This window comes from Barbus barbus (assembly GCF_936440315.1).
Source record: "Barbus barbus genome assembly, chromosome: 4".
Lineage (NCBI taxonomy): Eukaryota > Metazoa > Chordata > Actinopteri > Cypriniformes > Cyprinidae > Barbus > Barbus barbus.
Genome location: NC_136732.1, coordinates 5,884,620 through 5,898,263, shown reverse-complemented (window position 1 = coordinate 5,898,263; position 13,644 = coordinate 5,884,620). Strand labels below are relative to the sequence as shown.

At 37.8% G+C, this 13,644-nt stretch overlaps 1 protein-coding gene and 1 long non-coding RNA gene across 3 annotated transcripts in view; both read left to right on the top strand.

The window, feature by feature from the left end:
- Positions 1-13,644, top strand: part of LOC306867355 — a 1,261,287-nt gene that overhangs the window by 166,842 nt on the left and 1,080,801 nt on the right. The window lies entirely within an intron of this gene.
- Positions 1-13,644, top strand: part of LOC306866579 (NACHT, LRR and PYD domains-containing protein 12-like) — a 41,851-nt gene that overhangs the window by 1,797 nt on the left and 26,410 nt on the right. The window contains exons 5-12 of one of the 2 annotated variants that reach the window (XM_079411838.1): positions 1-196; positions 289-2,227; positions 2,829-2,999; positions 8,106-8,279; positions 8,483-8,653; positions 11,939-12,112; positions 12,324-12,497; positions 13,128-13,298. In XM_079411838.1, the coding sequence (XP_079267964.1) occupies positions 1-196; positions 289-2,227; positions 2,829-2,999; positions 8,106-8,279; positions 8,483-8,653; positions 11,939-12,112; positions 12,324-12,497; positions 13,128-13,298 (3,170 nt within the window). The remainder of the gene's footprint in view (positions 197-288; positions 2,228-2,828; positions 3,000-8,105; positions 8,280-8,482; positions 8,654-11,938; positions 12,113-12,323; positions 12,498-13,127; positions 13,299-13,644) is intronic. The other variant, XM_079411839.1, reaches the window with a different exon arrangement.

Here is a 13,644-nt window from a genome sequence, read left to right as displayed (position 1 = left end):
GATCTTGAGAGCAAAATAATCAAATTTCTGAAGAAAGAACTGGAAAAGTTTAAGAAAATATTACAAAAAGAGGACTTGCAAAACTTTGTAAAGGATTTTAATGAGAATAGATCCAGTATCAAAGAAGCAGCTCTTGATCTCACGCTCTACTTCCTGAGAGAGATGAAGCAAGATGAAGCTGCTGATACTCTAGAAGGTAAGAAACTCATGACCATCTGTCAGAGTGTCATTTATAAATGTAGGAGAGAAAATAAGATTAAAAATATCTGTATTTTTGTTTCTGTTTAGATGAGCTGTTCATCATTCATCAGTTAAAATGTAGCTTAAAGAAGAAGTATCAGTGTGTGTTTGAAGGAATTGCAAAGCAAGGTGACGCCACACTTCTGAATAACATCTACACAGATCTCTATATCACTCAGGGTTGTAGTGAACAGGTCAATGCTGAACATGAGGTAAGACAGATTGAAGTTACTTCCAGGCATCATGAATCACAGGAGAAACAGGTTGAGTGCAAAAATTTATTTGAAGCACCTGAACAAGACAAGCAGATCAGAACTGTACTGACAAAAGGAGTTGCTGGCATCGGAAAATCAGTCTCTGTGCAGAAGTTGGTTCTGGATTGGGCCGAAGGAAAAGAAAATCAGGATATCCGCTTCATATTTCCACTTCCATTTAGAGAGATGAACTTAAAGGAGCAAGAAAAACTAAGTTTGATGGACCTTATAACTCAGTTTTTCCCAGAGACAAAAGGACTGAACCTTACAAGAAGGAACCAAAACGTCCTGTTCATTCTTGATGGTTTGGATGAATGTCGACTTCCTGTAAACTTCAATGGTAATGACACATGGTCTGATGTATCATCACCAGTCTCTCTGGATGTTCTCCTAACAAACCTCATCAAGGGAAATCTGCTTCCTTCTGCTCTCATCTGGATCACCACCAGACCAGCAGCTGCCAGTAAGATTCCTCCTGACTGTATCGACCGGCTGACAGAGATACGCGGATTCAATGATGCACAAAAGGAGGAGTATTTCAGAAAAAGATTCACGGATGAGAATCAGGCCAAAGAAATCATTGATCATGTTAAACAATCAAAGAGTCTCTTTATCATGTGCCACATCCCAGTCTTCTGCTGGATTTCAGCCACTGTTCTCCAGAACATTTTAGAGGAGAAAAGAAATAATGATGTAAAAAATAATCAGGATGGAGATGCCTCCAAAACACTGCAGGAATCAAATACTGAAGACACTCCCAAGACTCTGACACAAATGTACACACACTTCCTCAGATTTCAGATCCAGCAGAGCAGACGAAAGTATGATGGAGAATATACACCAGATGTTTCCTGGGATAAAGATGCCTTCTTTTCACTGGGGAAACTGGCATTTCATCAGCTGGAAAGAAACAATGTGATCTTCTATGACAAAGATCTGGAAGCCTGTGGTATTGACGTCTATAAGGCATCGGTGTACTCAGGCATGTGTACCCAGATCTTTAAGGAGGAAACGGGGATCGTTCTGGGTACCATGTACTGCTTCGTTCACTTGAGCATTCAAGAGTTTATTGCAGCCCTTTATGCACATCTGTTTCTAGATATCAACAAGAAATATGTGTTTGATCAAGACTCTACAGAACAGGAAAACAAAAATAAAACCTTGTTTGATTTGCTGAAGACTACAATGGGCAAGGTGCTTGAGAGTGGCAGTGGTTATCTGGACCTTTTCCTTCGCTTTCTTCTTGGAATGTCACTCCAATCCAAAAAAAACACGATTGATTTCCTCAAGACTGCAGTGGACAAGGCACTAGAGAATGATAATGGACACCTGGATCTTTTCCTTCGCTTCCTCCTTGGTTTGTCACTCCAGTCCAATCAGCGACTCTTACAGGGTCTGTTGACACAGGAAGACGCCAATGACCAGAGCAAAAAGGAAATAGTTCAGTACATAAAACAGAAATTTGAAGCTAATCTGTCTCCAGAGAGATCCATCAATCTGTTCTACTGTCTGAATGAACTGAACGACCAAACTCTGGTGAAAGAGATTCAGACCCACCTTAGCAAAGGAAGTCTCTCATCTGCTGATCTTTCACCTGCCCAGTGGTCTGCTTTGGCCTTTGTGTTGTTGACATCAGAGGAGGAGCTGGAGGAGTTTGAGCTTCAGAAATTCAAGAAATCAGACGAGTGTCTCATTAGACTATCGGCAGTCATCAAAACCTCTAAAAGAGCTCTGTAAGTTATTTAATATATTTTGTCATGTTTTGTTCTCATATTAAAATTGCATTTATCTACATTGATACATAGCAGGTTTGGACACCCCTGATCTGTAGTGATTATTAACCATATACCAATTATAAGTATATATCTCTTTTAGGGTTAAATCATAACACCTTTTGTTTAACTTTTTTATTTTTTTCCCTTAAAAATTGCAGACCTTTGGAATTAAAGTGCAGTGCAAAACAAGCTGTTTAGCTGCAGAAGAAGCACATAATGTTGTTCCAGATAGTTAGTTTTACCCAAATATGCAGTTTAGCTTCTTAAACTTCTGCTATAAAAGGAGATATACTCTTGCATAACCTCCATGCATAAATGATTAACCTCCAGATTTTCCACCTCAAGACACTCATTAAGATAATAAGCAACACTTTTAAATGTATAACTCATTGCCATTAATGATATAAACATTCATTTACATATTTTATTACAGTTTATTCAAACTTGCTAGTTTGATTTATCTAGGACATTTCAATCAATAAAATTCTAATATATATGCAGTATATTTACTGCCCATGTAAAAATAATTGATATTTAATATTTGATGTTTCTCTTGTAGGCTAAATGATTGTCACTTAACAGACAAAAGCTGTCCAGCTCTGGCTACAGTTCTTGGATCAGATACAAGTCTGAAAGAGCTGAACATGAGCAATAATGATCTGCAGGATTCAGGAGTGAAGCTGCTCTGCACTGGACTGAAGAATATAAATTGCAAATTAGAAATACTGAGGTAAGTTTTGTGACAATCCCTAGTGTTGGTTAGAATTCAGATCCATTTGTTTACATGGACCTAGATAATTTGCCACAGAATTGAGGGCAGAACTGCTTCAGCTCAGTGAAATTTATAGGCTTTAATTCCAGCATGAACTCTACATTCCAGGTCCTACCTCAGCATTTCAATGTGGTTTAAGAGTGGACTTATGTTAAGCCATTTCTAAGGCCAGTTTTAATGTAGTTGAAATCATGTAATGCATTTTTAAATTATTTTACAATGTTCTCTGTGATGCACCTAGAATATTAGCAAGATTTTGACATAAAAAACATCACGATTTAGATATAATAGGCTATTTTGTATCCGGGTTTTGACCCTCTCTGCAGTCTGTTTTTATAGGCGGGGCACATTCAAGACACTAAAGTGAATTCTCACTGCTATCATTGGCTAACAGTTTTGCATATTAATACAAAACAATACAATACAATATTTATTTGTAAAGCACATTTAAAAACAACCGAAGTTGACCAAAGTGCTGTACAAAATAGAATAAAAAAATAAATAAATAAGATGAATAAAACAAGTCTATCAAATTTAAAACACAACAATAACAAAATAGCTCCGTATTCAGTAAATTTGGAAAGAGAAGAAGGATCGTGGTTTGTTTTTTTTAAGATATGGCGTCACCAAAGCACATTTAAGACTGTTAGGGAAGGAACCAGTAAACAAACATTTGTTAACCAATAACAGACCAATAACGGCCTGGATCGGTGACTGGCCGGTCAGTCTATTGTTTTGCCGATTCTGAGCCGATCCTTTTATTGCCAGCGGCGCAGGCAATGACATCACAGCCACGCGCACACTCACAGTTGCGTATAAACACGTCGTTTCACTTGAGAAGTATTTTAATTTTAATTGCATTCAGTGTAAACGGTGACTAATGTATGTATGTCATGCCAGATGAGGCTCGCACAGCCTGAGTGAGTATGTGAGAGAGGCAGCACACACAAAGTAACTCACAGAAATTTATAGATGCATACTGCGGCAGAAAAAAAAGATATTTAAAATTAGAAGTTAAAATTAAGCGACTTAGATTTTAGACAAAATATTGACTGTTTTTACTCCATTTCGCTGACGAAAATAGTTCCGATCAAAGCCACAGCAGAACTGTTGTGTGTCTCCAAGCAACACACGGCGGTGTTTTGTTACTGAATGAATCCAAATTTTTGAATGACTGGAGTGAGTCAATGATTCAGTGGCCCATTCATAAGGACAGTCACTTGCCTCGTTTCTGAATGAATCAGCCGTTTGAATGCATCGGCTGAATGAATGAATAAATGACTCGCTCATTAAAACAGACACTTGCTGCCATCTGCTGGTGGTTTAGTCATATTTAAAAGTATCATTGCAGATTTTCAACATTTATTTGTATGTTTAAAAAAATATGCAAAACATTAATCTTATAAAATTATTAATTTAATAATAATTTAAGGTTAGGGGGAAAAATTACAATTTATAAACATAGTGGGAAATTACATCTGTTTTGTTACATACTGCAACTCATTTTAAGTTAACTATTTATTCCTCTTTCCAGTCACAGAGCACTTTATTTTGAGACTTAAGTGAGAGAAAATCTGTAACTTACTCCAGATTGGGGGAATTGTAATGTTTAATAATTTCTTTTATTATGCAAATAATTTTTGCATTGAAATTTGCATAGATTTTTGTTTGTATATGCTGTCAATTATTGTTCTTAGAAAGAAAATCGGAATCTGCAAAAATCGGTATCGGCAGGTCACAGAAAAATCGGAATCGGCCAAGAAAATTGCAATCAGTGCATCTCTAGTTTTAGGCCCGATACTTAGCTCCTGTACTCGTTAAAATGCCCCGATACCAAACGCCGATACCACACGGCATGTGATAAGTGCCATATTCAGACAAAGGAACACCGACAACTGGCCGCAGAATGGAGTTATTAGAGATTAAGGATGTCTACGAAGTATATATGCAATTAATTTAATGTTAAACATTCAGTATTAATACCTGTATAGCTGATGTGCGTGAGCTGATGGGCTAAGCAAAGCACGCTGAGTAGATTGAGCGCGCGGCGGCGCAGATGCGTGAGCTCGTCGAGTGAATATTCATTTCTTACAGAAATCACTGGATAGTTTGTAGTTCGGTCGGATATGTCAAAAACAAGTAAAACAATGCATATGTTACTTATCTTAGTTAAAGTTACTGAGGGAGAGAGAGAGAGAGAGCGCGTGCGCACTTCTGCCGTGTGATCTTTATTGAAGTTCGCTCACTTAGCACGCATCATTTGGATTCAAATTAAATCGTAAATATAAGTCAATTTATAGGGGCACTATAAACGTAATTTATTTTCAACCTTAAGCATATACGACTTTCTGGTGAAATTGAAACTAGCAGTCTGTTTGAAATGCGCTAGGCTGTACTGTACTTATCCCTCTCATTCTGCACCAGTACAAATACGTGCGCGCATTGTGTGTTTTGCTTGCCTCATGAGTGATTCTGCATTATATGAGTGGCTTTGGAATATAAATTGCAGCACATTTCAGATGAAAAAACGCAACTTATTTCTGAAAATATCACATTTAGGAGGCTTACAACGAGTGGTTCCCTGCATTATTACAGCAAAACGTGTGATTACAGAACTAAACCGCTGCAATGGAGCAGCTCTAATGCTATTAAATCGAATGCTATTAAGATGATGTACCATAGAGCAAAGAAATTAACAGTGAAAGTAACAAAAACATGTAAAATACATTTTAATGGGCATAGTTAAGTGTGAAAATAACCGAACGATATACAGTCAAACCAAATATCATTCAGACACCAGATATAATTTTTTATATATTTTTTTACTAGTGGGTGCAGGACATAGTTCACTTAAGTAAGTGAGGATAGCAAAATAAAGTAAACTGTGACATATAACCAAAATTCTTAATTGAGTGGACTACAATTGATACAAATTTGGGACCAAATATTATTCAGACAGAGTCCGGGAAAAAAAATAAGTTCAGGTTTACATGGCCCTGGTTGACAGAATGCCCAGGAGACTACAGGCTGTCATTAAGACTAAGGGTTGCCGACAAAGCATTGATAGTTGTGTAAATATTGTCATACTAACAGCTGTCTGAATAATTTTTGGTTGATTGTAATCCAATATATACCTTTCTATCAAAGCTATCTGACGTTATCAAGCTAAATTTGTTCTGACACAGTTTAACTCTGAGTTCTTGCCATATTTTATTCCCATTTTCTAAACTATATCGAATAAACTGTGGTAATGTGAGAAATGTTGAAGGTGTCTTAATAAATTTTGGTTTGACTGTATCTATTTGATAAATTAAGTTAACCAACTAACATTATGCACTCTTTTTGTTTCTGTACCCAATATTTAAAAATGTACAAATGCAAATGCGGTATCGGCAAGTACCAAACATAAAAGTATCTGTATCGGGCGAGTACTGGAAAAAGTGGTATCGGTGCATCCCTAGTTTTAGGTGACCAACAATTTCATTACATGAGGTCAAATCAATAGGTTCAAACTTAAGAACTTAAGAAAAAAGTACTTGAGGTTTGTGATAAGTTCAGACAAATATTTGCATTTTGCAGCCTTTGCAGCTTTCTGAAACGTTATAGGAGTTCCTCAAAACTTCATAAGAAATCTGCAATCTGTCCTTCTTCCATTTGCTTTCAGCCTGTCTACAAGTCCGTCTCAGAGTACGTGTAGTTTCAGTGTGCCAGGGCACAGGTACAGGCTTATGATTTTTATACTTCAAAGGGGCAATAGAATTCATGATGTCGGCACAGGTAGAATTAAAAAGATTAAGATGTGCATCAGTGTCCAGATTAAGCAGAGTAGATTCCAACTCCAATGAGTTGCAGACTTCACGGTAGACTACAGAAAATTCTTCCCTAGAATGTTGAGTAAGAGAATGAGTCAAACGTGCCAGCAATGGATTTCTGAGGATTCGGCTTCTAAGAGGGACAGTACAAAGAACCAGCCTGTGATCAGAAAAAGATGCACTACTGATTTCAGTGTTTGAAATAGAAAAACCATAGGTTAAAATTTAATCAAGGGTATGACTATGGATAGGTATTAGACCAGAAACCCACTAAAGTAAAGTCAAAAGACTCAATCAAATTAAAAAAATTATGCAGAGTATGGTTTAGAAGCAGAGCAAACATGAACGATTTTTTTCATGCCTAGTAACCAAATACTCCATTAATACAGCAAGTTCACTTAAAAAGTCCTTATTATGGTGAGGAGGACAATATATTAGAGCTATAGTGATGGGGTTTATAAAGGGGTTTATATAAGCCAGTAGAGAATGAGAGTGAAAAGTGTCTTTAAAAACAGTAGCAAGGCCACCCCCGAGGCCCGACATACGACTACACTGGATGTGGAATGGATTGACATGACAAATCCCTGAGAGTAAACTGATGTTGTTCTGTTTCTGACGTGCTGGCACTGTTTTTGACATGAAAGAGAAATGGATTAGTGATTCCACAATGTTCGTGACCGGTGTAGATGCGATGTTAGGATCACAAGGAAGGCAATCCAAAGACTGTGATTTTTCACAACTTACACTACACAGCATCTTATAACCCTGCGTTTGCCTCTCTTTAGTATTTCCACTCCTATTACATGTGCGAGTCAGTGGTCGGGGATAAAGAGGTAATAATATAGAAACAGGTGTTGACCTTTTCCAGCAGACTATCATAATGTGACATTCCAAAATGAGTCATTTTCTGAGTTTGGAGAAAATAAAAGCTGTTTTTGAACTAAGAAAGTTTTTAGTTCTGAAACTTACAGGATGTTTTTATAGTATGTTGACCTGTTACATGCCAAAAGATCAAGGGAAATTAATTTCTCAGTTCATGACCCCTTTCAGTAACTGTAACCTGAAGGTTCTCAGGTGAGCTGATGTGTACAATTTTAAAGGTCTCTAGGCCTTTTTGATTCAGTTGTACACTAAATAGCACAGTAAACTGACAAGGAACAAAACTGATTTACTTTATAGATTAATATTGTAAAGGTTATTTCTGGAATAGCTCATTAATCTGTTGAATGTTACATTTTAATTTCTGTTCTAGGCTTTCAGACTGCAGTATCACTGAAGAAGGTTATAAAGCTCTGGCTTCAGCTCTGAGATCAAACCCTTCACACCTGATAGAGCTGGATCTCACAGGAAATGATCCTGGACAATCAGGAGTGAAGCAGCTCAGTGATTTACTACAGGATCCAAACTGTCAACTCAAGACACTGAGGTGAGACGTGATCAAATAATACAAAATAAATATGTAGGTGAACTTTTTCTTTTTATACTTATAAGATATGTTGAACAACCTGTTGCTGCATCAAAGTTAACAAAGAAAAAAAAAACTTGTGCTTTTAAGCTATCTTTTCTATGTTGTCCATTGTATAAGAGGTGAGAACTGAATTGATTCCTGCTTCATCTTCTCTTCTGCAGGTTTTTGGGTCCTGCTGCAGATGAAGTCTGTCAGTATGTGACTGGAATTGTGGGTAAAAACCCGTTACTCCTGAGAGAGCTGAATCTGAGTGAACATGAACTAGGAGACACACGAGTGAATCAGATCGCTGCTCTACTGCAGGATAAACACTGTCAACTCAACACACTGCTGTGAGTGTTTGACATGCATTAATACTAACATTATTGAATGGGAATTAACTAGGAAAAGTAAATATTTGTTGTCTGTTGGAAAATCCACATGCAGATTGGAAAAACTGAAGTGTTTTTTTATTTATTTTTATTTACATTTCTACATGTTAAAATGCATTTGTAAATGTCTACAGGGCTCGCAAAATTTCCAAATACCTGGTAACCCTTCGGGCAGGTACTCTTCAGATTTTACTAGCCCGAAAAATTAATTTAACTAGCCCAAATAAAAATAAAAATTATAAAAAAATAACAACTTTTTTTTAAATATAGAGAATCAGATAGGAGTGTAACTGTCAATCAAATGTATTATTAAATTATATTAAAACAAATTAATATTTCTGTCTAATTGTTTAGATTTTTAGAAGGCACATTAACTGCCTTTAACTTATTTTGAATAAATTCTGTTAAGTTAAACTATATCTTTATAGTATATATACACTTATCTGAGAACATATGAGAATTTATCTTTATATTTCTAAATGTGTGCTCTTTGGGGCTAAAGTCTTGATGGAGCTGTTTAAAGTAGTCATGTGATCATAAGCCCGATTCGGACGGTAATTGTTTCTCATATGGACGTCTCTAAAAATAAATGTATATATCACCTTGGATTCGGATGGAGATTTATTCACCGTGAAGGAGTGAGTTCTGTGATCCTGCGCACCGGGAATGCACTGCTCACGAGGCCAGTCACATTCTTTTTATTGTGGAAAATGTTTTTAAAAATACTTATTATTATGTAAAATGTGTTATTATTCCAAGCATATTTTATAATATATAGTCCTATTTATTATTTGATTATTTAAATCTCCTGTTTAAAAATAGGAAAATACGCGCTATAGTTGTATATAATTATACGCGATATATATCCGTTTATAATACACATTTTAAAATTGTATTGCATACCTGCCGCTGCCATAATAAAGACCCATTTTGAACATTTACGTGCTTTTCTTCTCTTTCTGCTCTCCCTTGCTGTGGTGGAGCAGATATGAAGTATTGTTCTTTTAAATACTTTCCAGCATTTCAGAAATAAATATGTATGCAAATTACACCGAAGTACAACAGTTACCGTACGGTGTTCGGGAGTGTTCAAAAAGGGGTTAAACGCTGAATTTTGAATCGATTTCTTCTCGTAAACTCAGAGATGTGGATTCGGACAGCAATTAAATTACCACACGACCTTGGTGTTTGTCAAAAAACAGTAGGTAATTCGACCAGGGATTTTTACAGGGGTGGTGAGAGAAAAACACAGACGTCCTGGATTCAGACGGCAATTAAATCACCAACTACCCCCTGAGAAACAATTACCGTCTGCATCGGGCTATAAATTAATCGGCGCAGATGCGATTCAATATGAGTGACCTTCTATGTGAAATAATCATAAATGCTAGTTTATGGTGTTTGATTATGGCCTCGAAGTTCTTAGTTGGAAGCTGTTAGCCCCGGCTGACCCGTTCAGTCCTTGTGTCCACAGTGGTAATGTTTCTAATAATTTCTGACTGGTATTTAACTGAACAAATCAAACAAACATATGTCCGGTGTGGCGGGGTGGAAGGGTCACACGACAAGGAGAGCTCAGACAATTACCCCAGAGGGTGGATTTGTTTACAGATACGTGCAGGGGAAATGCAAGGTAGAGTGGTGGTGGTGATTGGCGTGCTCTCCGGTGTGAGTCCGTGGCAAGATGGACCGGCTCTGTGCTCTGTGCAGGCTGGGTCGATCAGTCGCTTGTTTCTGTGGACGTAAAGCCGGGCTCACACTGTGCGATTTTTAATAATCTTTTGCGATTGTTGCTTTTCACACTGTACGAACATGATCCCCATGTCAGACTGTAGGATCTCAGTTGTCTTAATGTCAGACAGTCAAGACGCGACAAAAACGGATGTACTTTTTTTTTTTTTACAAAAACGGACGTACTCAAGAAGACTTGTCCGGAGTTTTACGTCATCAATACGTGACCCGCGTTCTCTCGCTATAATGGTAGCTAGCAAACAACAGCAACGTGTAGCGTTAGTTTTATTAATTACATGCCTTGATGTAAAAAAAAAAAAACGAAAAAGACGACGTGTGTGGAGCAAGTCATGGCTGGGCAAAAGAGGACTTTATGGACTTCCAGTTCTACAGAGCGAACTTGAGGTAATTGTGTTATTCGAGTTTAAACATCCTGCCCCTTAATAAATAAACTTTAAGTAAACTTTACTTTGTACATATATTGTTTTTACAAATAACGAAGTTGAAGTTTGAAGTTGTCGCGCTAATTGCGTCATCAAGTTCAGTGCTCCTATTGGTTCTTGGTTTGACGGTCGTCGTAGGAGATGTCACACTGCAGGAAAGTGTCTGAAATCTTCTGACACTGCCAGAATTTAATCCTGAAGGAAAAAATGATCGCAACGGCCATTAATCGGCTGTCGGTGAACATGGCAAACCAGCGATCTAGACAACCGATTTTAGCCTAGGATTATAGGAATCTTTTAGGATTTTCAAAATTTGTCTCAGACGAACAAATCGTGGCCAAAATCGCACAGTGTGAGCCGGGCTTAAAAGAGAGTACAGCGTGTTAGACTTCGTGCGCTTCGGAGACGAGCCTCTTTTAGTGTGAGGCTCACGCGGCTTATCTGGCCAAATTAGGGACAGGTGTGATCGCTCCGGCCTTAATGAGCGAGCGCAGGTGTTCCTTGTGTGTTTCCAGGGCAACGCTGATAGATCGCCGGGACGCTCTTCACACCGGCCATGGTTGTGTAATTTTATGATTGAACCACAGTGGTGACAGCGAGGTCATGACCCTTTACACAACCTGTGATGATGCATTTCCAAAGTTATTAGCATCATAAAACTTATTTGATATATTTTAATTTCAAGAAAAAACTTGTATTTTTAACACTGCACTTTGTGTTCCCTTGGCATTAAATGACAGAAAACTAGTTAACGCTGTTGTGTGAGTGTTTCTAATACACCAGCCGAGGGAGTGATGTCAAATGAGACATTTTTCTCTGTTCTGACCAATGCAGTCAATGTTGACTCTTTTTCTCTCTCTTTTGTAAAGTCACAGAAATACTATCATGGATTTTTCTTCTTGCAATTGTGGAAAATGAAAATGCAAACCAATATAGAGCTTTACCAGCTATACTGTGAAAAGGGTCATTCAGGCCAAAATCCTGTAGTGCATATTTTTCATTTTCTTCAGTCTAGAACATGTACTTCTGTGACAAGCTGTGTTATAAGGAAGAATAACATGTTTTTTAATAGACTTTCAGACTGCAGTATCACTGAAGAAGGTTATAAAGCTCTGGCTTCAGCTCTGAGATCAAACCCTTCACACCTGATAGAGCTGGATCTCACAGGAAATGATCCTGGACAATCAGGAGTGAAGCAGCTCAGTGATTTACTACAGGATGGACTCTGTTCATTAAAGACCATCAGGTGAAAAAACCTTAAAATATTTCAAAATGAGCCACAGATGTGAAATCAGCTGTATGAAAATGGATAGAAGGGTCAAATGCACCGTTGTTGAATAGGACATGAACTGGAATTAAATAGCAGTTCAGAGAAATTCAACAGACACACAACAGAATTAGTGGCAAAAATAATGTAAAAGTATAAATGATCTGAAATCCTTATCTGCTTCCTGTAGGTTTTTGAAAAGTCCTGCTGCAGAGGAAGCGTGTGAGTATCTCACTGGAGTTCTGGGTAAAAGTCCATTACTACTGAAGGAACTGGATCTGAGTGAAGATAAATTAGGAGATCTGGATTGGGAGAAACTCTCTGCTCTTTTGATGGACTCTCACAGCAAACTGGAGAAAATAATGTGAGTGAACATGATTTATACATTGAAACCTCTTTGATCATTCATTATTAAAGACAGTCAGTAACATGTGAGATCAGATATGAAGAGCTGTTGTTCTGATGTGTGTTGAATATGTGCTGAATAATAATAATCAAGCATTGCATTAGTTTAGGCAGGCCACGTCAGTCAAGCTCACATCAGCTGATAGTCAGCTGTTCCTGATGTGTACCAATCCAGTCTCGACACTTATCACAGCAGTCCATTTAACTCCATTCTTTCAGCATCTCTTCTATCGCATCGCAGCTCACAATCAAACTCCCTCCTCCAACCCCAGCTCCACCCAACTGAACCTGTAATCTAACCTGACTTTTGTTTCTTTTCGTATACACTTCACTACATTGCAAATATTCTCTACCATGTATTTGTATTTTCTACAATCATGTAAATTGTGAATTGTAATTACGTAGGTATATACTGGATCTGTTCTGTACCCCTGCTCTCCCCGCTCTGTTCGAGCATGGCTGCATGGACAGGCGTGTGGAGTTTTGCCCAGAACAGAACCATACCACCAACACTAACTGTATGCAATATAATTGTAATAAATATACTTGACGAAAGTGGTCCTGACTGAAATGCTGTTTTTGTGTTCAGGCTGAATAATTGTGAGCTGACAGAGAAAAGCTGTTCAGTTCTAGCTACTGTTCTCTCCTCCAAAACCATCCTGAAAGAGATGAACCTGAACAACAGTCGTCTGCTGGACTCAGGAGTCAAAGAGATCTGTGAGGGACTGAAGAATCCTGTGTGTGAGCTGAAGAGACTGAAGTGAGTACATTTCACCAGCAGCTACACTCAACACCACAGCGATGAGATCAATATTGCACATTGGCTGATGATGGGAATATTATATATGACACAGAATGTCTTTATGACCACATCAAACATTAGACTTTTAGACGCGCACTCCACTTCGTCTCAGCACCAGGCGCGAGTCAAATGAGCGTGGAAACACTACTGTGCTCGCAGTGTGTGCTCTTCAGTTGCATTGCAATTTTCATATCAAAGCGTGACAGAAACTGTGAGCATGTAATGTATAGTTACAGTTGAAGTCAAAAGTTTACATACACCGTGCAGAATCTGCAAAATGTTCATTATTTTACCAAAATAAGAG